Genomic DNA, 27,556 nt, shown 5'->3' with positions numbered 1-27,556 from the left:
TCTCTCTCTGTCTCTCTCGCTCTCTTTCAAAAGTCAGACCTGAAGCCGCAAGCGGACATTCAGTTCTTGAAAACATTTTCCAAGGCACTCCCATTACAAATAATTTCCCTTCCTTTTGATTCATACTAATCGACACCTTTATTGATTCTGTGTAGGTCAGGCTTGCTGAAATGTCAGGTTGACATAAACGGGCATTAACCTGTTCTGGAATGTTTAGTCCACTGAAACGTAGAATGGTTTTGTGCAACCAACTGACTAAAATGTATTATTCGGTGGAAAAAGCCTAATCAGTACGTGACCATTCAGCATCACTTGAGGGGAGGGGGGGGGGGGGGGGGGGGGGGAGCATTAGTTACACACTGCACGGGTACTACATCTTCTTACCTACAGTCCTCCCTTCCAGAGCCATGTCTTTAGCTATAAATAACATGGCTCTGCTCCATTCACCTCTCCTTCAGGTGAATAATCTTGAACACTAGCTGGAGGTAGAGTTGCATCTTGGCGTTTTATTGCCGCTCTCTTGACAACTCAATTTCTCAATTTCAAGAGCATGTAGACCTAAACTCAAAACCAGCCATGAATCCACAGAAACCGATTCCTAAAATGGCATGAAGATGACTATTTCTAGTCATCGTCAAGAGTTTTACTGCAAGCATCATTTTATTTATTTAACCTTTATTTAACCAGGAAAATACTGTAGAAACCTAGTTTGCAAGGGAGACCTGACAATAGGTCATCAGGAAATAGTCAAAGTTGCATTTAATATTTTTTTATATTGTTTTTTATTAGAGCTCTTTGGCCACGCACACCAATGGTGGTTTTGGCCTTTAAAAGAACAATGCATATGCAGAAAATACTTAATCCCTACTGCAAAATATGGTGGTGGATCTTTGATGATATGGGGCTATTTTGCTTCCACTGGTTCTGGGGCCCTTGTTAAGGTCAACGGCATCATGAACTTTACTAAGTACAAGGACATTTTTTTTTACAAAAACCTGGTTGCCTCTGCCAGGAGGCTGAAACTTGGCCGCAAGTGAATCTTCCAGCAAGACAATAATCCCAAGCACACATCAAAATCCACAATGAAATGGTTAATTGACCAGAAAATCTACATTTTGCAACAGCCATCTCAGTCTCCGGACTTGAACCTCATTGAAAACCTGCGGTTTGAATTGAAGAGTGCAGTCCATAAGCGCAGACAAAGGATATCAAGGATATGGAAAGTTTCTGTAAGGAGGAATGGTCTAAGATTCCTCCCAATGTGTTCTCCAATTTCATAAAACATTAAAGAAAAAGGCTCAGTGTTGTTATCCTAGCATGGGGAGGGTGTTGGAGTATTGAAACAGGGGTTCCAATAATCAATATCTTTTTGATATTTGTTTTATTACTTGTTAAACAAAATATATTTCTCTGAGCAATTATGTTAGTATAAAATCATACCATTTGTAAAAATGTTTGAGCATACAATAAAGCTCAGTATTATAATTTTGTATATAGTATTTCTTGCTATTCTTTATCAAAGGATCCAATAATTTTGGACCCCACTATTTACAAAAATTTTACTACAAAAGACCCAGAACCGAAACATTCAAACCAAAACCAAAGACCCACATGGCCCTCAAACTCCAGCAGCCTCACAGCTCTGCAAGCAGACACACTGATTGATCACCCACACCTGTGCATAATCAAGACTTCCAGGCAGAACACAGCACCTGACCGGTTAGTGCTGCCACCTGGGGATGGAGTGTGTAAGTGGTAGTGTAGTGTCAAGCTCCTAAACTACCTGACCTATTCCATAACACTATGTGTGTCTAGCTCGCCAATAAACTGAGGGTGGCATATAGACTTACAGAATGGACTGAAATCGACATAAACATACGAGCCCAACCAGGGACACATGTTGTACATCTATGATATACACATATATATATAGAATATGCATAAGATTGTGCTATTTAAAATCTGCCTACATACATTTCTTATAAAGAGAGCTGAAGTCTCCACCTCTTCATGACATGGCCCTGGAGCCAGAACTTAGAATTGATCAAGGTGTTTTGCCAGGATGGCAACATACATTATTTAATTTAAATGAAATTACTTGAGTGTTTGTAAACGAACAATATTGCTATTTACCACAGACGGAAAGGTCATCACTATCTGGCCAAGTTGCAAAGTCAAAGCGACTAACCAGGCGTGTGAATAATAATATTCATTGTAATCAGTTTATGAAAACAATTTCGGGGGAAACATGAACAAGCAGCCGTCGAGGACACCTTGCACACGGGACATTAGGGGTGTAATCATTATGCCGATTCTGTTGCAAAACGTTTCGTCTGTTGCTAAATGTTTTGCAACAGAAACCGTTTACTCCAAAAGGAAAACGCAAACGAGAGTTTCTATTGGACAAATCCAGGTAGGTCCCTCCCGGCTTCGTTACGTTTGCTCTGTTATCTTCCGTTTAGTTCTTAAATGGTTTCCGTAATGAATACACCCCAGCTAATCTGCTCTGTTCTGTGGTTCCATTTTACACCACCAGATGGCAGTATCTTCCCACTTGATATCTCTCCAAATTCACAACGAGCCCTATACCAATGGGTGAGATGAGATTAGCAGTTACTTTGACACCAGAAATGTACTGGCTTTATGCTCGAATTCTGGAAAATGTACTATTTCACTTCGCTAAAATTGCAGCGAGTCACATGCATGGGCATGGGATACATAGGAATGAAATTTCCATCCCCAACTAAAACATTTTCGGTCACGATAGAACTGCCAAAGGGGGTGGGGTTGCAATCTACTGTAGAGATCCGGGTCTGTGCCCAAACAGTTTGAGCTTCTACTTCTAAAAATCCACCTTTCCAGAAATAAGTCTCTCACTGTTGCCGCTTGCTACAGACCCCCCTCAGTCCCGAGCTGTGCCCTGGACACCATATGTGAACGGATTGCCCCCCATCTACCCTCAGAGTTCATACTGCTTGGTGACCTAAAATGGGATATGCTTAACACCCCGGCCAACCTACAATCTAAACTAGATGCCCTCAATCTTACACAAATTATCAACGAACCTACCAGGTACAACCCTAAATCTGTAAACATGGGCACCCTCATTTATATCATCCTGACAAATATACCCTCTAAAAACACCTCCGCTGTCTTCAACCAAGATCTCAGCGATCACTGCCTTATTTCCTGCGTCCGAAATGGGTCCGTGGTCAAACGACCACCCCTCATCACTGTCAAACGCTCCCTAAAACACTTTAGTGAGCAGACCTTTCTAATTGACCTGGCCCGGGTATCCTGGATGGATATTGACCTCATTCTGTCAGTAGAGGATGCCTGGTTGTTCTTTAAAAGTGCTTTCCTCTCAATCTTAAATAAGCATGCCCCATTCAAAAAATTCAGAACTAAGAACAGATATAGCCCCTGGTTCTCCTCAGACTTGACTGCCCTTGACCAGCACAAAAACATCCTGTGGTGTACTGCATTAGGATCGAACAGCCCCTGCGATATGCAACTTTTCAGGGAAGTCAGGAACCAATATACACAATCAGTTAGGAAAGCAAAGGCTAGCTTTTTCAAACAGAAATGTGCATCCTGTAGCACTAACTCCAAAAAGTTTTGGGACACTGTAAAGTCCATGGAGAGTAAGAGCACCTCCTCCCAACTGCCCACTCCACTGAGGCTAGGAAACACTGTCACCACCGATAAATCTACAATAATCGAGAATTTCAACAAGCATTTTGCTACGGCTGGCCATGCTTTCCACCTGGCTACCACTACCCCGGCCACCAGCTCTGCACCCTCCGCTGCAACTTGCCCATACCCCCCCCCCCCCCCCCCCATTGCATACCTTCTCTGCTATGCAATCCGGTTTCCCAGCTGGTCATGGGTGCACCTCAGCCACACTCAAGGTCCTAAACGATATTATAACCGCGATCGATAAAAGACAGTACTGCGCAGCCGTCTTTATCGACTTGGCCAAGGCTTTCGACTCTGTCAACCACCGTATTCTTATTGGCAGACTAATTAGCCTTGGTTTCTCAAATGACTGCCTCGCCTGGTTCACCAACTACTTCTCAGATAGAGTTCAATATGTCAAATCGCAGTGCCTGTTGTCTGGACCTCTGGCAGTCTCTATGGGGGTGCCACAGGGTTCAATTCTCGGGCCGACTCTATTCTCTGTGTATATCAATGATGTCGCTCTTGCTGCTGGTGACGCTCGGATCGACCTCTATGCGGACGACACCATTTTGTATACATCTGGCCCTTCATTGGACACTGTGTTAACAAACCTCCAAACGAGCTTCAACGCCATACAACACTCCTTCCGTAGCCTCCAACTGCTCTTAAACACTAGTAAAACTAAATGCATGCTCTTTAACCGAACGCTGCTTGCACCCGCCCACCCGACTAGAATCACTACTCTCGGCGGGTCTGACCTAGAGTATGTGGACAACTACAAATACCTAGGTGTCTGGTTAGACTGTAAACTCTCCTTCCAGACTCACATTAAGCATCTCCAATCAAAAGTTAGATCTAGAATCTGCTTCCTATTTCGCAACCAAGCCTCCTTCACTCATGCTGCCAAACATGCCCTCGTAAAACTGACTATCCTACCGATCCTTGACTTCGGCGATGTCATTTACAAAATAGCTTCCAACACTCTACTCAGCAAATTCGATGTAGTCTATCACAGTGCCATCCGTTTTGTCACCAAAGCCCCATATACTACCCACCATTGTGACCTGTACGCTTATGTTGGCTGGCCCTCACTACATATTCGTCGCCAAACCCACTGGCTCCAGGTCATCTATAAATCACTGCTAGGCAAATCCCCATCTTATCTTAGCTCACTAGTCACCATAGCAACACCCACCCGTAGTCTGCGCACCAGCAGGTATATCTCACTGGTCATCCCCAAAGCCAACACCTCCTTTGGCCGCCATTCCTTCCAGTTCCCTGCTGCCAATGACTGGAACGAACTGCAAAAATCTCTGAAGCTGGACTCTTATCTCCCTCACTAACTTTAAGCGTCATTTGTCAGAGCAGCTTACCGATCACTGCACCTGTACACAGCCATTCTGAAATTAGCCCACCCAACTACCTCATCCCCATATTGTTATTTATTTTGCTAATTTGCACCCCAGTATCTCTATTTGCACATCATCTTTTGCACATCTATCATTCCAGTGTTAATACGAAATTGTAACTATTTTGCACTATGGCCTATTTTGTGCCTTACCTCCATAACTTACTACATTCGCACACACTGTATATATATTTTCTGTTGTATTTTTGACTTAATGTTTTGTTTATCCCATATGTAACTCTGTGTTGTTGTTTTTATCGCACTGCTTTGCTTTATCTTGGCCAGGTCGCAGTTGTAAATGACAACTTGTTCTCAACTGGCTTACCTGGTTAAATAAAGGTTAAATAAAAAATAAAATAAAAATAAAATAAAAATGTGGGTTTACTTGTAGCCATCATTGTCAACAAGGCAGCATGATGGATCGTCCAGAAACATACAACATGTTGTTTCCATAAGATTTATGTTAAACATTGTCAAACTAGTTTTCATTGGGAAGGCCGACAAAGTGATATGTGTTTCTATGAAGAGTAAACACTACGGTGGCCGGGAAGTGCAAAACAACATTACAAAGAATGAAACACTTTTACAAAGCTCGAGACAAATTTACATTTTGGAAAACAAATTTACATTTTGGAAAACAAATTTACATTTTATAAAACAAATTTACATTTTATAAAACAAATTTACATTTTATAAAACAAATTTACATTTTAGAAAACAAATTAACAAGACACAAAACACTTTTACCAGTCCCGAAACAAATTTACAAATTACAGATTCGTCACGGAAAGGGAATGTACCATATACCGGAAGTGACGAGCGTGGTCTTTTCGTGTTGTTGTTGTAGAGTTTATGGCGTCAAATAAGTTTATGGTGACCGCCCGAACATGGACTGCGGCCGAGGGATGTTTTGCCCGTTTTGTGGCAAACACATGAACAGCTTAACGCGGTTTTGCTTTACGTGTGGTCGGTGTTTGGAGTTTTTAAAGGACGCGGACCAGACGGAAACACCAGACATACTGCATCATTGCGTTCAATATTTTAACGAGGGTCACTCGTACGCTGTAATCGTGGACATGATGTCAAGTCTACACGGTGTAAACATCAGCTTGAGGACTCTTAAAAGTAAACTGAACGAAGCCGGGTTGTACCGCAGAAAGGATTATTCCTCGCCAAACGCCGTGAGTAACGCCCTCAGATTTGAACTTCGTGGACCTGGACAACTACTCAATGGGACCTAACTATATGTGGCACGCAGATGGTTATGACAAACTTAAGCCATTCGGTTTGGCCATTTCGGGATGCATAGATGGATTTTCACGTAAAGTATTGTGGCTTCAATGTGGACCAACAAATAATAACCCAACAGTGATTGCTCACTATTTCATGTCATGTGTGCGAAACCTCGGTGTCATCCCCATGAGACTGAGGACTGATTGCGGCACTGAGAACGGCATAATGGCTGCAATTCAATGTACCCTACGCCACCATCACAGTGACTACTACTCTGGAGCGTCCAGCCACATGTACGGCTCATCTATAAATAACCAGCGTATTGAGTCCTGGTGGTCTATATTTAGAAAGGGAAGGTGAGTTGTCTTCATAAAGGGTCATTGCATCTTTTGGTCATTCGATTTTCTTCTCAGGAACGATTAATGAAAAACGAGCACAATAATTATCAATACAAATTTGTAAAGCAAATCCTGCCCGTCAGGAAAAGTAGCTGTTCCTGAAAAGAAAATCGAATGACCAAAAGATGCACAGACCATACATTTCATTATAACTAACCTTTATTATTTATAGTATAACTAAACATTTGTATCCATTTCTATAGGTCTCAGTTCTGGATGGAGTTATTTGCCGACCTTAGAGATGCCGGATACTTCAACGGGAGTCATGAGCATCAATGCCTATTGAGATATTGTTTTGGTGATGTTATTCAGAAGGACTTGGATGAGTGTGTGACTGTGGAACAGCCACAGGATTCGCCCTTCCAGAACAGCAGCATGTCCAGGAGGAGTGCCCAATGAACTCTACTACTTACCACACAGGTGATACATTGGTGATAATAAACAGATAAAAGCATTAATGTAACGTTTTAGCTTAAATGAAAATAAATGCAATTATGTATTCTATTTAACATAGGTTTGGCTCCAGAGACTGCGGATTTCAAAGTGAACAAGCTGAACTGGATGCCCTTCCTGAGGCTAGCCTGTCAATGACTCCTTGTGGGGACCCAAACATGCAGGAGTACTTGGACTTTGCCATGGAACACAATCAGTTACAGAAGCCAGACAACTGGGAGTCTGCATCCGAACTGTACATGAAACTAAAAGAAATGGCTCAGCTATGAAATGATCAAAAAGGGAGGGTTTTTTGTAGTGGTGGAATACTGCTGTCTGTCTGAACACAATATTTATGAATCTGTCACCCAAAGCTTAATTGTTTAAGTGTGAAGTAAATTAATCAAAAATAGTAATCAGTATTTATTACACTTTTGTAGTATTGAGAGTAATGGATCTAAAACATTTTCAAAATGTTTACTGTGAGAAAAGAACATGCTCACATACAGTAACATTATAAAAACAACTTTGGCAACTGCACTTTAAAAGTGCACCTTTAATAGGGTTGGGCATCAAGAACCAATTCCTACTTGGAATAGTTAAAAAATTACGATTCCATCGGAATTGTTTCTTTATTGGAATCGTTTTGGAGGATTGGGTTTCAAATCTGATCATGGGTTCCAAATTTAACATGCGCAAGTTTTGGTTTCTGTAGCGGCCAGGTGCTTGTTGTGTTGCAGCCATGGAGCACAGTAAGCGGTGCTCTATTGTGGCTTTATTTTACATTGAAAAAGCCCAGTCAAACTGCAACCCACCTTTGAATCAAAATAAAACTTTCCTCTTATTTGTGAAATAAGCATGTGACCCGTTTCAACTCCACCACTCAAAGAATCGGAATCGAGAATCGATAAGAACCGGAATCAAAAGGAAGAATCAGAATTGGAATCAGAATCGTTAAAATCTAAATGATGCCCAACCCTAACCTTTAACAACAACAACTTTTTCAGAGTCTTAACTCTAGGGGTCATCCATCATATAGCTTAGAAACAGCCGAATCCTGGACTATTTTGAATTCCAAAGTCCATTTGTGACTTAAACAAAGTGTATGAGTCTAGGAGTGGTAATCTCAAGGAGTTTGAACATGTATTTGCCATTGGGAACGCAGAGTCCTCCAGGAACTCTATTTGAGGCAGTGGTTCCAAGCCAGATGGGGGAAGTGAAGACAGCCCAGTAGCAAACATCAAAACATCTTCCACAGACACAGCAGCCTGGCCTTCTGCAAAGAAAAACAATTCAGATACATCACTGCCATGTGTTTTCTTAACTAGTTATAAAAAACAAACTAACAAACCTTCACAATCAAGGAGATAGTCTGCCCAGTAGGCCATGGTTTGACTTTCTTTAAGTCTTCGATTACTCCCCGAAGGACTGAGGTCAGGTTTGAAGAGTCTCAAGTTCAAAAGCAGTGAGTCGCCTTTCAGAGTGGCACATGACAGGGGCCAGCAAAGTAGGGTGTTGCTGTAGTGCAGTCAAAAACTCCAGGGTTGAAAGACCATCTCTGAATCTACAGAGTGAACACAAACATTGTTTCACTGCTGTGTAGTGCCAATTGAATTTAAAATTATCTAAAGAAAACTATTAAATATTCTCTTCTCTACAATTACTATCCACCTTAACATTGTTGAAAATTGATTTCAAAAACCCTATTTTTGCATTGCACATTAAACGTTAATTGTTACAAACTGTAAGTATAACACACAGAAACAAAAGACTGGAATGACATAGACGGATGGGTGGCTTGAGCACTCACACGATGCCTTCAGAAAGTCTACACACCCATTGCACTTTTTCACAACTTTGTTTCGTTATAGATTCAATTTAAAATAGTAATATTAATATTTTTCCTCATCAGCCTACACACAATACATCATAGTGACAAAGCAAAAACTAGTTTTTAGAAATTGTAGCAAATTTAATAAAAATTAAAAACTGGAATATCACATTCGCACAAGTTAATTAACAATTTTCTCAGTACACTGTTGAAGCACCTTTGGAAGTAATTCCAGCCTGGATTCCTCGTGTATGAAGCTACAGGCTTTACACACAACATCACCACACTCTTTATATCTGATTTTCAGGGACATTTACAAGAGATACTAAAACCTCTCTGCATGTCAGGATCTCTATGAGAACTGAGGGCAGAAATAGATCCATATGTAAATGACACTGCTACAGTATGGAGCAGGTGGTTGGATAAACAGCAGCAAGTCATCAAGGGTTTGATGGGTAAAGTGAGCCTCAAACCATCACTCTGCTGCCAGATGTGCAGCAGAGGTGGATGGATCACTTTAAGGGGTAACTGGACTGATTTTCCTCTATGGAAGAGTTAGTCAGGAGGAGAAACCTAAGATCTAATTTCTGTTTTTGCTTTGTCCTTATGATGTATTGTGTGTAGATTGATGAGGAAAAGGATTTAAATATATTTTTAATTGAATCTATAAAGGTGTGCAGACTTAATGAAGGCACTGTAGTTTGACACAGAATGAAGTGACATCACATATCCGTTGAAATACACTAAGGTACAAATTCTGATTAAGGACAAATTGATAACAGATATACATACTTGCATAAACCAAAGATGGGGACCATGAGGCATTTCAAACAAAAAATTCATACATAAATAAATAAAAATCTCATCACTACAAATATCATCTTACCTGTCAATTACAGATGAGTTGCGGTCAATGATATACCATTGGAGGTAGTCTGACACGTTTTCTTTATTTTCTTCCACAGTAGCCACATGTCTCAGACAACCTGCTGTCTGTAACATTGTGCTGTGTCTCATCATACATTCTTGCAGAGCATCCAATGAAGCAGCATTCTCAATCTGAAAGACATGAAAATGGGCAAAAACACCCCAGTCAATAACTGTATGCACTGTATCTCCTTGCCTATTTTTTTAATAACGTACATAGCAAGGTGTAATCTTACACTATCAAAAACTAATAAATTAATTAAATATATTCCGCACGTGATATAGGAAGTAAACATTGTCTCAAAAACACTGCAGTAAGTATGAAAAACTCTGCCCTACCATACCCTTATGCTATTCTCACCTCTTGCAAAGCTTTCCCTATTTCTTCATCAGTTATTAAATTATTTGTTGCTTTGAATGAAGGCTGGCCTGCAAGATAATGTACAAGATCTTCTGACAGGAAATGGGGTCCTGGACCTCCATGCACAACTGACACAGCAATCATCTTTCCTGCCAAGTAGTATTCATCCTCCCTAACAGCTGTGAATGAATTCATATTGCAAAATTAAAACAATGCATTACTGTATATACTGTAATATGCAAGCATATGTCATGTGATATATCTGGTCAATGAGCATTAACCAACCATTAGTAGCCTATAGTACACATCCAACCAATATGCATACCCTTTGCATTGTAGACCAAGAACCGATGTCCTTCTGGTCCATCAAAAATGGGCCGGTCTTTTAGGTGTTTCATCAGTAGAGTTAAAAACTCTCGTCTTGGACCACCAGTGTCAATTCCCTCTTCCAGAACACCAGTATCATCAGTAAATTTCACCAGCATGTCACAGGTTTCAGAATATGTTGTACGCTTGAAACCTCTGACTGCCCCATCCCAAACATTATCCCTTGAGATGTTAAACCGGCGGACTTTTTTATGATCAATAGGAAGAGACAGGTTTGCTACGATGTCAGGTAATGCAATGTCCGTCTCCTCCCTGTAATGACAAAAAGTTAATTCATTTGTGGATATTCCAGATATACAAGAACTATTGTACAGTGAAAAAACTGGAGTGCTATAGTCAAAAGCATATTACATTGCTGTGTGTTGGAAATTCTTCACATTGACAGCAACCGGCTCTTCGTCCTCCTGCTCAACATTTGGTGAATACAGGTCTGTGTATTTACTGTTGGGAAATTGCCATTTCCATGTTAAAACATCTTACAAACAAAAATGTCTTCCCCATGTAATCAGTTCAATACATTTAAATTATGTCAGTCATTATCTTTTCTTTTTTTTTTACTTACCTGTAGCAAGACATGTTTTCTGGATTTGCTTCCGGTGGATCCAGATCCTCAGCATCAGATATTACTATCTGAAAAAAAGATTAAAATGTCTGAAACAACAACACTGAAAGCAAGAAATGTCATGCTGCCACACTCTGCCTTATTACCTGTCCAGGCTGAATTGTTGATTGTCCTGGTGCATCTCTGAAACATGATAAAACATATTAAAATTATTAGCTCCATGATAAAGGCTATAATGTAGCTTTGAGTAGCATGTAGTAGTAGAGGGAACAGAAAGATGTATTAAAAAAAAAGATTATTTTGAGAACATGTGGATAGGAGCGCTTCCTGGACTCAATTCTGAGTTAGTTTGAGTTTCTTTTTTAATGGAAAAGGTATAAAATAAAAGAAAGCTCAAACTACTATTTTTTAACTATTAAAATGCTTGTATTGCAAGTGGCCAAGCCATACAGAACCAATTTAAAAGAACTTTAATGCGTTTTTGCATCTAGCCTTCGTCAGCGAGTCAAACAGATGAAATGAGAGACAATGGGTCTTTTCTAGTGTCCAAGGTGTTCTGGGCTAGAGTAGGTGTTGTAGACATCTTAAAACCAGTAGGTGTCCTTCAGGCCTACAATAGTCAAATCATGTCAACATTATGTATATGGATGTGTCCCATGTTTCCTATTAGTGGATTACCACTAGAAAAAACCCAGTGTCTCTCATTACATCTATTTGACTCCCTGACAAAGGCTAGATGCCGAAACGTGTTGGAGTTCTTTAAGTTGGTTCTGGATGACCGTGCCACTTCAGTAAAGGCCTATAGTACCTATGCAGGATCGACAGTGATGTGGGACATATGAATGGACAGTGGATACCCCCCACTTCATTCTCACGTGTTTTTTTTAATGGTTTGGTTAATTTTTGTTTATTCAACTGCAAGAGCAACTGTATTTCAGTGGGTTTATTCTGTAAAGCTCTGCTCACACAGGCAGCTGTGGGTCCTTTAGGTAGGGAGCGAGGGGGCACCGCAGTCAGTTACAGAAACAGCTGATAGCATGTAGCAACGTTGAGCTTATGTGCAGCAATATAAATGTATGTATAATGTGTATGTGAATAAGTAGTGAAATATCTGCTAGTAGTTTTATCAGTTTTGCGAGTTAAATTTTTAAAAAAATGTGAAATTGCACTTTACCTGGTAGTGAAAGCACTGTAGCCCAACAAAATATGAATTATTATTGCACGTGTGAAAATTCCTTTGTGTCCAAGTGTGCAACACATACCTTTCATCGTCCAGCTTGTGTTTGGGAGTACTTCGATTTTGTGGTTCAAAAACCTGAGAGGAAACGGATAAAATGATCAACAACTTTCAACAGGTTCCATTATTTTTCCATTACCACATACAGTATATATCAATGCTGAATGGTTGTCTGTGTTACTGTATAATAGTTACTGCAAAATAATCAAAACAAGCCTTTTTCCACTAAAATATTGACCAGGACATTGATTTTATGCTTAAAATCCAATGTACATCTAATTAATAAATTATATGAAAATGAATAAATACAAACATACATAAACATTTTAAAAAAGAGAAATAGTGTCAGCACGATTGAGTTCAGCCGTGCTCCTTGTTGTGATGACAATTTCAGAATCAGAGTCTGAGGTATCATCCACTGAAAAAAATAATTCAAACAACCATTATCTATCCTCCAGCAGAGTATCTAAATATGTAAAAATATTGAATCATGAGATCCACTAACCTCTTTTATAGTGTTTTTCTAGGCAAATGAAAAAAGTGATCCTGGAATATGCCTTTCCTATTTCCTTTTTATATTCTGCCAATTTGAATGGCCTTTCTGACCCAGGCACATGAACCACCTCTGAGCAGTCTGGATACAAAAGGACATGTCCTTGTTAAATGTTGTCATTTTCTGGACAGCTTGTTTCAGTAGATCAGGTGCTGCTACCTCTGGGTCTGTAAATAACTGTAGTGTTTTCCCTCTTAGAGGTTTTAAATCAGTTCCACTTGGCACCATCAATCCTACGTTTATCTAGTAAAATAACAAAGATATAATTAATGTATACATAGGTAAAATAAATATACACAAATACATATAGAGCATTGCAAAATTGTATAGGACGGTCAGTACACCTTACCTGGACGTGTTTTCTTTTTTAGGCCTATATCTTCCTTTTGGCCCATAGTTAAAAGACTGTCGTTCTTTTGATTTCGAGCTTCTGTACTCCATGAACTGTTTGTATGATGGGCATGGTTGTTCTGCAGAAATGGACAGAGTTCCGAAACAGAAAGTTAGAAGCCGCTCGAAAAATCATTAGCGTTACTGTCCTTAGATAGCTAGCGTTTTGGTTTTGCTAAACTTACTTTGCATAGCACTGTCCGGCTGTCGAGACGTCCCCTGTGTTTTCAATGTTTCCGTCTTGTCCGCGTCCTTTAAAAACTCCAAACACCGACCACACGTAAAGCAAAACCGCGTTAAGCTGTTCATGTGTTTGCCACAAAACGGGCAAAACATCCCTCGGCCGCAGTCCATGTTCGGGCGGTCACCATAAACTTATTTGACGCCATAACCTCCACAACAAAAACACGAAAAGACCACGCTCGTCACTTCCGGTATATGGTACATTCCCTTTCCGTAACGAATCTGTAATTTGTAAATTTGTTTCGGGACTGGTAAAAGTGTTTTGCGTCTTGTTAATTTGTTTTCTAAAATGTAAATTTGTTTTCTAAAATGTAAATTTGTTTTCTAAAATGTAAATTTGTTTTATAAAATGTAAATTTGTTTTATAAAATGTAAATTTGTTTTCCAAAATGTAAATTTGTCTTGAGCTTTGTAAAAGTGTTTCATTCTTTGTAATGTTGCTTTGCACTTCCCGGCCACCGTAGTAAACACTTCTGCATGGAATCCTGATTCATTACTCCACGTGCTTGACATACAGTCACCTCAGGAATTATTGGCACCCTTGATAAAGATCAGCAATAAAGACTGCATAAAATAAATAATACAAATACTAAGCTATATTGTATGCTAAAAAAATTATCACAAAAAATGTATATTCTTTTATACTAAAACAATTGCTAAGATAAATATATTTTGTTTAACAAGTAATATATATTTTTCTCCAAAAGATAGGAGTCATAATTATTGGTACCCCTGTTTTACATTTACATTGACATTTTAGCCATTTAGCAGACGCTCTTATCCAGAGCGACTTACAGTTACAACCTCCCCTTGTGAGGATAGCAGCACTGAGCTGGGGGAAAATGCTTTATTTTTTTTATTTTTTTTTGTCATTTAGCAGACGCTCTTATCCAGAGCGACTTACAGGAGCAATTAGGGTTAAGTGCCTTGCTCAAGGGTACATCGACAGATTTTTCACCTAGTTGGCTCGGGGATTAGAACCAGCCACCTTTCGGGTGGAATAGCCTTCAGGCCACCTTGAAGTTGGACTCGCTGGTCTCCATTGGACAGTTTAGATACATTTTGAGGGCGATAATATGTGACAGTTGTGTTTGTTTTGATTATTCTTGTTGTATTTATTGTATTGTGTTGATGTTGTTATTTTGCTTTATGTTGTATTGAATTGTGTGTTCATGTTCACATGGCTCCCTTGGGAATAGACTCTGGTCTCAATGATAAGCCAGGCGACCTGCCTGCCGACTTGAAGTGCTTCCGGTCGTGTCGCCGGCGGTAGCTAACGTGGCCATATTTTTCTCTCACGCAATTTTATTTCAAGTAGGATAGCAGCCTACACAAGAAATAGCTGCCCGGCGTGTCGATAAGCCAGCGACCAGTGCACAGGTGTTGTATCGGCCTGCCTGCCGACTTGAAGTGCTTCCTACTGGGTATAACGGTCGTGTCGCCGGTGGTAGCTAACGTGGCAATTTCTTTCTCTCACACGATTTTATTTCAAATAAGATAGCAGGCTACACAATAAATAACTAATATTGATAACCATCTACTGTAAATGTCACCTTGATACATAGCCTACATCAAGGGTTCCCAAACCTTTTCACTTGGGGCCCCCCTCCCAGCATTGGGGAACATCTCGTGCCCCCCCCCCCCAGCGCTTGCGCACATGCGCCACGTCTATTTCTATGGGTACAAGCACTGTTCATGACACAAACTGTTCACACCCCTCTTGTTGGTGGAAACCCCTGTGGCCCCCCTGATGTCCCCTCACACCCAACAGTTTGGGATCCAAAGGCCAACAGAGTTTACTACTCAATGGGGAGGGCATGAATGGCAACACTGGGACAGTGTCATGCACTCCAGCTTGACAAGCACTACACTACTGTCCTGCAAAGGCGTGGGAAGTAGCTACCTATTAGCCAATAGCAGGGTGAGTGTCACAGTAAGCACATGCATACAACGCATGAAGCAACAGTACACCCATCATAAATACTTTGAATCAAAAATAAACAATTGTTAGTTTTATAACTGAAAATGTACACTTATTTGTGGAAAACTAACAGTGAAATACGACTCAGACGCAGACTCATCCTCTGGCTTAAAAACAAGTCCAAACTCTCGCTGTACGGTAGCTCAAATGTACGGTAGTTGCGTGGTAAGAAACCGAAGCAGAGCGCTTTCAACACACCCACTCCTTTCCACACGCCCACTACTTTCCTTTCGACACACCCACTCCTTTCCACACGCATTACTTTAATTTTGACCCAACCACTCGCCCATACTCCGGTCGCCATATTGGTATGCAGCTCCTTCTGAGAAAACAACAACCTTGTTCAGGAAGAAGAGAAAAAAGACGAGAAGTCACGCAACTTTTTACAGAACAGCCCCAAAGAAGACAGGCGTTGGCAGTTTAAACTTTTATATTTTAAGTTGCTTCTACATTTCTTTCACACTACATTTGAATCTGGTAAGCTATGCTGCCAAATACCTTTTTAATAAAAAGCATGAGCTGGCGCACACCCAGAGACAATTATTTAGTGTAGAGGTGCTGACTAACAGGGCATAAACTGTAAGCTATAAAAACAAAGAGACTCGCACACTCCATATGTATAACCTCCCAATAAATAAATACCTCTAAAATGTTTTAAAGAGTCTGGTGAAGAAAAGTGTCTGGTGAGAAGAAAGTGTTTTATAGTTTGGCTAGTTTGGCTTGAGAGAGCCATGAGCTAAGCAGCCTAACCTACGTGGAAGGGAATGCGGTTCAATTTCAGATGCGCTTGCTGATTAATCTGATTGTAACTTTGATAAGAGTTAAGTCATGGTTTATTCTGTTTAGGTGATACATTTAATATGGTTTATTTCATGTAGGCCTATTTCAACTTTATTTGGTGTGTTTCACTCAAATGAACTATTTATTGGAGTGACACGTGAAATTATAATTTAAATAAATGTGTCACATGCTTCAAAAACAACAGGTGTAGACTAACAGTGAAATGCTTACTTACGGCTCTTCCCAACAATTCAGAGTTAAAGACAAAAATAGAAATAGTGACACAAGGAATAAATACACAGTGAACGACTAACAATAAAGAGTAAAATAATATGGCTATATACAGGATGTACCAGTACCGAGTTGATGTGAATGGGTACGAGGTAATTGAGGTAGCTATGTACATATAGGTAGGGGTAAAGTAACTAGGCAACATAATAGATAATAGACAGTAGTAGCAGCGAATGGGGTGGGTTTGAAAGTGTGTGTCAAATAAAATAAATGTTTATTGGTCTCATACACATATTTAGCAGATGTTATTGTGGGTGTAGTGAAATGCTTGTGTTCCTAGCTCCAACAGTGCATTAATATCAACATTACACAATAATACACACAAATCTAAAAGTAAAAGAATGGTGCATGCATGTGTGTATGTTGGGGTGTCATTGTAAGTATGTGTGTGGGTAGAGTCCAGTGTGTGTGCATAGAGTCAGTGCAAGATAATTAGTGCAAAAAAAGATCAATGCATTGATGGGATGTAGCTCTATCAAAAAATATTTGTGATATATTTATGGGTAGTATTTATTAATTTTGATGTGGTTTCCCCCAGTTTGAAGTGATTTTGTTGCCCTAATTATTCACCTGCATTTTTGTTTTTCACCCCACAGTCATCGTGTGAATCACCACATCAATGGGGTAAAGATATTTAAATATATATAAATGAGGCCCCAGCTTATTTAAACAGTAATGACATTGGCCCACACCAGTGGAGGCTGCTGAGGGGAGGACGGCTCACAATAATGGCAGGAACGAAGCAAATGTAATGGCATTAAACACATGGAAACCATGTGCTTGATGTATTTGATACCATTCCACAAATTCCACTCCAGCCATTACCACAGGCCCGTCCTCCCCAACCTCCTGTGGACCACACTGTTTATTACTTTTATTGACTTGCTGAATTCCAATAGTTTAAGAATTTACTCAAGCCATGTCTGGGTTTCTTACCTACTTTGCAAATGTGTATTTCTTATTTTAATGTTTACAAATGTTTTGGCAAAATTAATACATAATTGTAAATTTTTTATAAAACAATACTTATACTGTTTTTATCATTTTATACAGGTTATTACAGCAGATAAAGGCGAAGTTTCTTCTCTGTGAGAGGGAAAAAGAAGGTACCAGCTGACCTTTTCTTTATGTAGTGTATTGTCATCCAATGGCCTTTGTGTTCAGCCACTCCCCAATGTGGCTTTAAAAGGAAATGTCTGACTCAAATCAAATCAAATCAAATTGTATTTGTCACATGCGCCCAATACAACAGGTGTAGACCTTACAGTGAAATGCTTACTTACAAGCCCTTAACCAACAATGCCGTTTTTAAGAAAGAATACCAAAAATAAAATGTGCAGGGGCACCGGTTAGTCGAGGTAATTGGGGTAATATGTACATGTACAGTTAGGGAAAAAAGTATTTGATTCCCTGCTGATTTTGTACGTTTGCCCACGGACAAAGACATGATCAGTCTATAATTTTAATGGTAGGTTTATTTGAACAGTGAGAGACAGAATAACAACAAAAAAATCTAGAAAAACGCATGTCAAAAATGTTATAAATTGATTTGCATTTTAATGAGGGAAATAAGTATTTGACCCCTCTGCAAAACATGACTTAGTACTTGGTGGAAAAACCCTTGTTGGCAATCACAGAGGTCAGACGTTTCTTGTAGTTGGCCACCAGGTTTGCACACATCTCAGGAGGGATTTTGTCCCACTCCTCTTTGCAGATCTTCTCCAAGTCATTAAGGTTTCGAGGCTGACGTTTGGCAACTCAAACCTTCAGCTCCCTCCACAGATTTTCTATGGGATTAAGGTCTGGAGACTTGCTAGGCCACTCCAGGACCTTAATATGCTTCTTCTTGAGCCACTCTTTTGTTGCCTTGGCCGTGTGTTTTGGGTCATTGTCATGCTGGAATACCCATCCACGACCCATTTTCAATGCCCTGGCTGAGGGAAGGAGGTTCTCACCCAAGATTTGACGGTGCATGGCCCCGTCCATCATCCCTTTGATGCGGTGAAGTTGTCCTGTCCCCTTAGCAGAAAAACACCCCCAAAGCATAATGTTTCCACCTCCATGTTTGATGGTGGGGATGGTGTTCTTGGGGTCATAGGCAGCATTCCTCCTCCTCCAAACACGGCGAGTTGAGTTGATGCCAAAGAGCTCGATTTTGGTCTCATCTGACCACAACACTTTCACCCAGTTCTCCTCTGAATCATTCAGATGTTCATTGGCAAACTTCAGACGGGCCTGTATATGTGCTTTCTTGAGCAGGGGGACCTTGCGGGCGCTGCAGGATTTCAGTCCTTCACAGCGTAGTGTGTTACCAATTGTTTTCTTGGTGACTATGGTCCCAGCTGCCTTGAGATCATTGACAAGATCCTCCCGTGTAGTTCTGGGCTGATTCCTCACCGTTCTCATGATCATTGCAAGTCCACGAGGTGAGATCTTGCATGGAGCCCCAGGCCGAGGGAGATTGACAGTTCTTTTGTGTTTCTTCCATTTGCGAATAATCACACCAACTGTTGTCACCTTCTCACCAAGCTGCTTGGCGATGGTCTTGTAGCCCATCCCAGCCTTGTGTAGGTCTACAATCTTGTCCCTGACATCCTTGGAGAGCTCTTTGGTCTTGGCCATGGTGGAGAGTTTGGAATCTGATTGATTGATTGCTTCTGTGGACAGGTGTCTTTTATACAGGTAACAAGCTGAGATTAGGAGCACTCCCTTTAAGAGTGTGCTCCTAATCTCAGCTCGTTACCTGTATAAAAGACACCTGGGAGCCAGAAATCTTTCTGATTGAGAGGGGGTCAAATACTTATTTCCCTCATTAAAATGCAAATCAATTTATAACATTTTTGACATGCGTTTTTCTGGATTTTGTTGTTGTTATTCTGTCTCTCACTGTTCAAATAAACCTACCATTAAAATTATAGACTGATAATTTCTTTGTCAGTGGGCAAACGTACAAAATCAGCAGGGGATCAAATACTTTTTTCCCTCACTGTAGGTAGAGTTATTAAAGTGACCATGCATAGATAATAAACAGAGTAGCAGCAGCATAAAAGAGGGGTGGGGGGCAATGCAAATAGTCTGGGTAGCCATTTGATTAGATGTTCAGGAGTCTTATGGCTTGGGGGTAGAAGCTGTTTAGAAGCCTCTTGGACCTAGACTTGGTGCTCCGGTACCGCTTGCCGTGCGGTAGCAGAGAGAACAGTCTATGACTAGGGTGGCTGGAGTCTTTGACAATTTTTAGGGCCTGGTAAAGAGGTCCTGGATGGCAGGAAGCTTGGCCCCAGTGATGTACTGGGCCGTACGCACTACCCTCTGTAGTGCCTTGCGGTCGGAGGCCGAGCAGTTGCCATACCAGGCAGTGATGCAACCAGTCAGGATGCTCTCGATGGTGCAGCTGTATAACCTTTTGAGGATCTGAGGACCCATGCCAAATCTTTTCAGTCTCCTTAGGGGGAATAGGTTTTGTCGTGCCCTCTTCACGACTGTCTTGGTGTGCTTGGACCATGTTAGTTTGTTGGTGATGTGGAAACCAAGGAACTTGAAGCTCTCAACCTGTTCCACTACAGCCCGTCGATGAGAATGGGGCATGCTCGGTCCTCTTCTTTTTCCTGTAGTCCACAATCATCTCCTTGTCTTGATCACGTTGAGGGAGAGGTTGTTGTCCTGGCACCACACGGTCAGGTCTCTGACCTCTTCCCTATAGGCTGTCTCGTCGTTGTCGGTGATCAGGCCTACCACTGTTGTGTCATCGGCAAACTTAATGATGGTGTTGGAGTCGTGCCTGGCCATGCAGTCATGAGTTAACAGGGAGTACAGGAGGGGACTGAGCACGCACCCCTGAGGGGGGGCCCCCATGTTAAGGATCAGTGTGGCGGATGTGTTGTTACCTACCCTTACCACCTGGGGGCGGCCCGTCAGGAAGTCCAGGATCCAGTTGCAGAGGGAGGTGTTTAGTCCCAGGGTCCTTAGCTTAGTGATGAGCTTTGAGGGCACTATGGTGTTGAACGCTGAGCTGTAGTCAATGAATAGCAGACATATGCAGCATTTACCATGAATGCGATCTCCGTGAACTCGTGAACATTGCCTTTAAAAGCCGCATTGCCAATTACTCGCAATCGGATGTAATCCCTGGTTTAGACTCCATATTCTACATGTTTATTGTTTTTCAATAAACAATTTAAATTAACATTCAAATTTCATGATAGAGAAATTGAATGTCATTTGAAGATAAAGTGGCTTGATTACTGGTGAAGAGTGGCCACTAGGGCCCCTCCTTCACTATATGAAAAGAGTGTCTTCATGATTTATGATTGGTTGTCATTCTATATTGTATAAGGCCTATTCTTTAAAATCCACAAAGAAATCAAAATGCTAGCTGATCCCATAGATTTCCATTCGTTGCGCTAATGCTAGTTAGCATTCCCTCCAGAAACGACCTTCAACTTCCTTTAAACTGCATGCAGAGACATACAAATGGTATCCATGAGTTCATCTGACTCTGGGTAAGTAGAACAATTGCCAAAATCACTAATTATTCCTTTAAGTGAATTTCAAAGTTATGGGCCTTTCAGAATTCAGTGTTCCAAACAACCTCAATTTCTGATATGTTCGTATCTCAGATGTCCTACTGTACATTTGGGATCAATTGAAAGAAGCATTACTAACTAGTCACGGCTCTAAATGGGAACACATCAAGTATATAACGTTTGTCTGATTTATGCCATAACCTATTGACAATTGTTTATAACACATCTTTGCTGCTATCTTTTCAGAGTTTTCATCAGAGCTTTTTCTTCCTCTGTCGTCTTAATGCATAGTGGCAGAATTCCTATGTTGAGATATACCTGTGACTCAAGCATTAAATCACTGCATGTGCCTGTGCGAAAGTTTGAGTAGTATAGCGCATTTTCAAACTAGGATTTTGGCCGTGATGCGTGACGAATCTCTCTGAAAGTTGGTGTGTCCTGGACGTCAGAGAGTACAGATAGCTCTGGACACCAGATTCATCAGTGCCAAAGAAGAAATGTTGGATGAAGATATCTCATTATATAGGTAGGCTATCAAGTGTTCAATTGGTGTGAAAGAAGAAACATTCCATCAAGGTGTGTTTGGATCTGCAGGTAAATGCATGTGAGCAGTGTGACAGAAGAAAACATGGATGAAGGTGATGGGTGATGACATTCGGACTGATGTCTCAGCTGTGAGGAGTTTGTTTTGCTGTGTGGGTCAATGAGTGTCTATGATACCCTGTTCCCTTTTCACCACCTCTATTCAAGAATCATTCCGGACTCAGATGATACATTTCCAAAATTAAAGTTTAATTGAGAATTGAGTGTTCGAGTAATTGCCTGCGCCATTGGACATTCAAACATAGCTGTATATTTTGTGCCACCAGACAAAGCTATATTTTCCCTATGCTAACCAACGTACACTATGTTTAACGCAAAGTAGGCTATCTTTCACCTCAAAAACATGTCACAAATCGGACCCCCTATCACTGACCCCATTGCTAAAACCCTCATTCACGCCTGGACTATTGCAACGCCATTCTCTACAGACTCCCCACCAAAACACTGGACTGACTTCCATACATTCAATCTCAGCTGCCAGAGTCCTCACTCACACCATGCCTTGGGACATCACCCCAACCCTCATCAAACGTCACTGGCTCCCAGTTCAATACAGGATCATCTTCAAACTACTCTTACTCACCTACAAATGGACTGGGACCCACATACCTCTCTGACCTCCTGCACCCCTACACTCCCACCGATTCACTGCGCTTCTCCGACACTGGTCTCCTCACCATCCCTCACACCAGGCTCCGCTCCATGAGAGGCCGTGCTTTTAGCAGTGCAGCCCCCCAACTCTGGAACTCCCTCCCTCTCCATGTCAGAACCTCACAACCCATACACCAATTGAGGTCCTCACTAAGACACATCTTCACAGGATGGTTGTTGTCTAAGCTTTTATCCCTTGTCTAGTTTACTCCCCTGGTTAGTCTGTCATCATGTTTAGTGCTCTGCCTTGTTAGTCTGTCATCATGTTTAGTGCTCTGCCTGGTTAGTCAGTCATGTTTAGTGCTCTGCCTGGTTTGTCTGTCATGTTTAGTGCTCAGCCTGGTTAGTCTGTCATCATGTTTAGTGCTCTGCCTGGTTAGTCTGTCATCATGTTTAGTGCTCAGCCTGGTTAGTCTGTCATCATGTTTAGTGCTCAGCCTGGTTAGTCTGTCATCATGTTTAGTGCTCAGCCTGGTTAGTCTGTCATCATGTTTAGTGCTCTGCCTGGTTAGTCTGTCATCATGTTTAGTGCTCTGCCTGGTTAGTCTTTCATCATGTTTAGTGCTCTGCCTGGTTAGTCTTTCATCATGTTTAGTGCTCTGTCTCGGTTAGGGCTGGCAGTCAAATAATAAATTAGGCACTCTGAATTTCAATCAACGTATTAATTATCAGATTGAACTTGACGAACGCTTCATTACTTTTATCCATAGACTTGATGAAACACTTCAGCTTCCTACCCTGTTAACCTGGATTTCTAACAATCATGGCCGTGGCAAGAATAAGGTCTATTGACCTTAGTGAAGCCCTTGCTGCATCACAAGTTACCACTGCTGTCAGGTCCAGAGTACGAAATCAAGGGGATATTTGGAAGATGAACATTTTAAGACTGTAGCACCGACCCACACAATGCTACCTACAAAAGCACTTTAAACCAATTTCACAATCTTCTGGAGCAAGAAGCCTACCACTTTTGGGTGCACCAGTTGACTTGGATCACAGGAAGATGTCATCACAGCTGGAAACATGTACTGTGACAGCAACAAGCTTGCCTCCACTTCATCCACATTTGACCTCATCCTCTCCGCAGCAACCTTAGCAGCTAATGGGATTTAGCTGCGTGATTTGAGTCAAAGCACCACTGAAACATGAAGTTGCACCAGGATTCAATACAACACTGCCATCAGCAATTAAAGCCATTTGCACAAACTTCTAGAGCAAAGAAGCTAGCCTACCTCTTGGGGTGAACAGTTGGATCTTGGATCACAGGAATACGTCACAGTGCGAGACAACTAGCTGAGCCTATACCCAGCGCTGTGGCTATACCTTCAAAGATAGAAAATGCGACAGCTCAGGCCAAAAGCACAACATGAAAGCATCCAGGAACAACGGTTGAAGGTCTGTTATGTGAGCACCAGCTTGCTCATACATTGTTGTGTGTTAAAGGAAAGAGCTAATAATACATTACAATTTAAACCTGTTATTTCTATGTTTGCAGGTTGTACGTAGAATGTTCTGTACTCTTGACAATTAGAATGTAAAATATGCTTTCTAATTATTGTCAATTGTTGCCATAGATGCTGTAGAATTCCTCGGCCAAATCGAAGAGATTGTGTCCAAACATCGCGACAGCAAGATTCCTCTTGCAAAGCCGAAAAGTTATGAGTTGAGAATCGGGGGTCTGGAGGAAACTGTCCACGCTGGAGATGGTGAACAGTTAGAAGTTTGGAAAGACTGCTACCTTCCAGAGAGAATGGAGATGGTGGTCATTGGTGCCCTGGATGACTTCCGCTGTTCATCGGCAGGATGGCAGCTGGTTCTCCTGTTATGTGAAGATGGCAAAGTCTACGCCTATGAGTTTGATGTTCTACACCTGGTTGCCAGAAGCTTGGAGGATCTCTTTGAAACTGGAGCTGAGTTTCCAGGACTGGAGAAATTCAGATTTGGAGAATGCTTTGAGGAATTGGTAAGACCCTGCAATATTACATGAACTTAGCAAACGTATTAACTTATTTTGTTTGAAGTTAATGAACGAGGTAATCATGTGTTGTTATCCTCAGCTGCAGTAGGTCTGCATGTCATTGGTCTGCATGTCATTGATCTGCATGTCATTGCTCTTGAATAATTCCTAAATTGAGACATGATGTGTCCTTGCACTGAATAAGCTGCCGGATGTACAATGTAGTCTAGTTATTCAACGGTTTTCTTTTTTCAGTTTGAGGAAGAGATGAAGAAAGAGATGCAATGTGATGAAATAAAGAAAATCGATGATGAGCATATTCACTTCCGAAGAAGATTGGCGATTGAGATGCTGGAGGATCTCAAAGCAATCAAGCAATCTGAGGTAATAATTACTGTTTGATTCAGACTGAGGGCATGAGACACATAACAAAACATGACAAAAGTGTGTATATTGAAATCAGTTTAAGACTAAAATCAATGATCTATGCTCGCCCCTGTGTGAACAGACCCTAATACTGTTGTTTGTGTATGTAAGGCTGTCAAAATGTCCGTAAATGCTTATGGTAAACTTTAAGGTAAACTGATTTTCCATAATCACTATGTTGTTGATCATTTTCAGTCAACCATTCAGCACAACAAAGTAATGAAGAGCCAAGTCGAAACCGGATCTTCCAGAGAATTATACACAGGCTTTTAAAAAGCTAGCCAGCTTAAGATAGCTTCACATTCCAGCTATGGCTTCATCCATACTACGAAGGTGGATTGATAATGCAGCTGCCGCTAACTCAAGCAGGCTTGTAACTACTCGTGCATGTCGCACATGGCTAGTCGAATGCCAAACTATTCATTGAGACAATGCTGAACCATCAATCCACAGGGAATCTGTGCCACATTTTCATTTTTGCTAAAGCAACATGAAAGAAAAGTTATTTAGCAAATTCAGCAGGCAATACTGTTAAATAGGCTATTAGAAGTGCTTTTTTTCTTTTATTACTTATCGCTAATGCCGTTTTTGCTTATCAATGCACAAGCACCTTTTCCCCCACCTATCGATAAAATAATGTTATAAAGTCTAAAATAGACGCTGTAAAAACAACAATTAAAATAATGAATACCCATGTGAGCAAATGATTACTTTCCAGACAGACATTATTTTCATCATAGGTAGTACTCTTGTATAGTGAATGCATATGACATCTGTATTTTTTTGTAAATAAATTGATCATTTGTATTAAAAATGTGTTTATGTGTATCTGTTGGATTTCTTCTGGAAGAATTGGTGGAACAATATACTTTAGTTTATCCTAGCACAACTGGTGGAACAATATACTTTAGTTTATCCTAGACCTTAACGACATGTCCCACCCCCCCACCCCACATTCTGAAATTGCATTTTTGTCCCCCCCCCCTCCCCCGTTTTATCATTGGAATGTGATACAAAACGAGGCAACGGTGAGCTTAAGGACCCTGCGGACGCCTCCGAGCTAAAATATGGCCCCCCCACTTCTAAAACCAAAGTTGCGCCCCTGATGTGGATTATAATTATAATAAATTAATTTCTAGGGGTTGATAAATTTTTCGTTAGGGCAAATCAAGTCTGACATTTCAAAGTGTAAATTACAAACTTTAGAAGCCTTTTAAAAGCTCATACACTACAAGTATGCATTTCCTGCTGTCCACCAGGCTACATGCCTCGCCCTTAAACATCTAAACTCTTGTCTTTTATTTGCTTGGCTTCAGCACCCACCGCAATCATGAGCAACAATGTAAGTAGAAATAAATAATAAAATGACAATATTAATCATCTTAACATGATTATTAATACCATATTATTATTAAATTAGTTTGTTAAAGATATATTTATTTTCTATTTACAGGGGCAGCTCACACCTAGGAAACGGTTAGTGTCTGAATCTTTAAGAGAATAATTACTGCAATTGTGTTCAATTTAAATATTTAGATATTTGTTTCCTTATCTTGAAAGCAGTCGATGGACAAAGGGTGACTGCAATCCACACTGATTATGATTAACTAGCCAGTTCCAACAAACGCTTATAAGCATTTTGGGACCAAAAACCGATAAGTCCATTTACCCCATGTAGCATGTTTTAAATGTCATATCCAAATCTTCTCTTAAATTGATTGTAAACTCAATGACTTGGTTTTAAATTATTTTGCAATGATTTTGGTATGAAATGTAGAACATGTTAAACATGAGGTTGACTTGAAAGTAGTGCCAACTGTCTAGTTAAATGAAACCAAATTGTGGATTGCAGTCACACTTCATATCCACAGATTGCTTTCAAGGTAAGGAATCAACTATCTAAAAAATGTAATTTCACTAAACTATCCTTTTAAGCCATTCAGAACTGTAGTAGTTAACACACAGATTTATTTCCAGAGTAAAAAGCACACTTTGCTGTACAAACTGTATAAGACAATTATTTGGCAAATGGCCAAAGGTGATTGTGCTGTAGAATTTACAGTGTTTCATTTATGTTAAGCTGCTTTTCAAATTATTGTAATAAAGTTGAATAATTAACTTAAATTGCTTAAATTGTTAACTTAACTTCCATTTTCCCAGTATGCAGGGAAATGGGTAGGGCTGCTTGACTTGAGTTTGAACAGCATTTAAAAAATATACAGTGCCCTCCACAATTATTGGCACCCCTGTTTAAGATGTGGTCGAGGACTTCCAAAAATTCTCCTTTTTTTAAAAACAACATAGAACCCAAATGCAAAAAAATAGAAAAATCCAACCTTTTATTTAAGTACATTACTTTGGTGTAAAAAAAAAATATCACACATTTAGAAAAAAAAAAACTTGAAATCATGTGTCCCACAATTATTGGCACCCCTGATGTTAATACTTTGTACAACCCCCTTTTGCCAACAAGACAGCACTTAATCTCCTCCTATAACATTTCACAAGATTGGAGAACACAGAGAGAGGGATCTTTGACCATTCTTCTTTGCACAATCTTTCTAGATCATCCAGTGTCCTGGGTCCTCTCTTATGCACTCTCCTCTTTAGCTCGCCCCACAGGTTTTCGATTGGGTTGAGGTCTGGGGACTGAGATGGCCATGGGAGGACCTTGAGTTTGTGACTGCTGAACCATTTTTGT

At 40.6% G+C, this 27,556-nt stretch overlaps 2 protein-coding genes and 2 long non-coding RNA genes across 5 annotated transcripts; 2 read left to right on the top strand and 2 right to left on the bottom strand.

The window, feature by feature from the left end:
- The first annotated feature begins 5,885 nt into the window (after window positions 1-5,885).
- LOC311104473 lies at window positions 5,886-7,564 on the top strand. Its single transcript, XR_014610164.1, has 3 exons — window positions 5,886-6,678; window positions 6,924-7,140; window positions 7,235-7,564. It is a non-coding gene; the product is annotated as an uncharacterized lncRNA (long non-coding RNA).
- Window positions 7,563-12,799, bottom strand: LOC311104466 (G2/M phase-specific E3 ubiquitin-protein ligase-like). Of its 2 annotated transcripts, XR_014610163.1 has the most exons (10): window positions 12,775-12,799; window positions 12,483-12,535; window positions 11,367-11,403; window positions 11,221-11,288; window positions 11,010-11,099; window positions 10,597-10,910; window positions 10,272-10,450; window positions 9,870-10,042; window positions 8,504-8,716; window positions 7,563-8,428 (listed from the first exon to the last, which is right to left on the bottom strand). XR_014610163.1 is itself a non-coding variant. In XM_084146311.1 (9 exons), exons 4-9 carry the CDS (start codon window positions 11,232-11,234, stop codon window positions 8,587-8,589), a joined length of 900 nt encoding a protein of 299 aa, XP_084002437.1. In that variant the 5' UTR covers window positions 11,235-11,288; window positions 11,367-11,403; window positions 12,483-12,535; window positions 12,775-12,799; the 3' UTR covers window positions 7,563-8,586. The 2 variants fall into 2 exon arrangements, 1 of the variants encoding a protein (XP_084002437.1); XM_084146311.1 differs by having other exon boundaries at window positions 7,563-8,716.
- An 85-nt stretch (window positions 12,800-12,884) lies between these two features.
- LOC311104474 lies at window positions 12,885-13,811 on the bottom strand. Its single transcript, XR_014610165.1, has 3 exons — window positions 13,586-13,811; window positions 13,360-13,480; window positions 12,885-13,253 (listed from the first exon to the last, which is right to left on the bottom strand). It is a non-coding gene; the product is annotated as an uncharacterized lncRNA (long non-coding RNA).
- A 2,097-nt stretch (window positions 13,812-15,908) lies between these two features.
- On the top strand, window positions 15,909-25,681 carry LOC311104470 (uncharacterized protein). Its single transcript, XM_084146321.1, has 6 exons — window positions 15,909-16,101; window positions 17,292-17,319; window positions 17,749-17,801; window positions 24,047-24,435; window positions 24,685-24,813; window positions 25,051-25,681. The coding sequence occupies exons 2-6, from the start codon at window positions 17,315-17,317 to the stop codon at window positions 25,126-25,128; spliced, it is 654 nt and encodes a 217-aa protein (XP_084002447.1). The 5' UTR covers window positions 15,909-16,101; window positions 17,292-17,314; the 3' UTR covers window positions 25,129-25,681.
- The last annotated feature ends 1,875 nt before the right edge of the window (window positions 25,682-27,556 follow it).

The sequence above is a fragment of the Coregonus lavaretus genome, assembly GCF_964263955.1.
Source record: "Coregonus lavaretus genome assembly, chromosome: 28".
Lineage (NCBI taxonomy): Eukaryota > Metazoa > Chordata > Actinopteri > Salmoniformes > Salmonidae > Coregonus > Coregonus lavaretus.
Note: the sequence above shows the minus strand (reverse complement) of the source record. Positions and strands in the feature narration are given on the sequence as shown.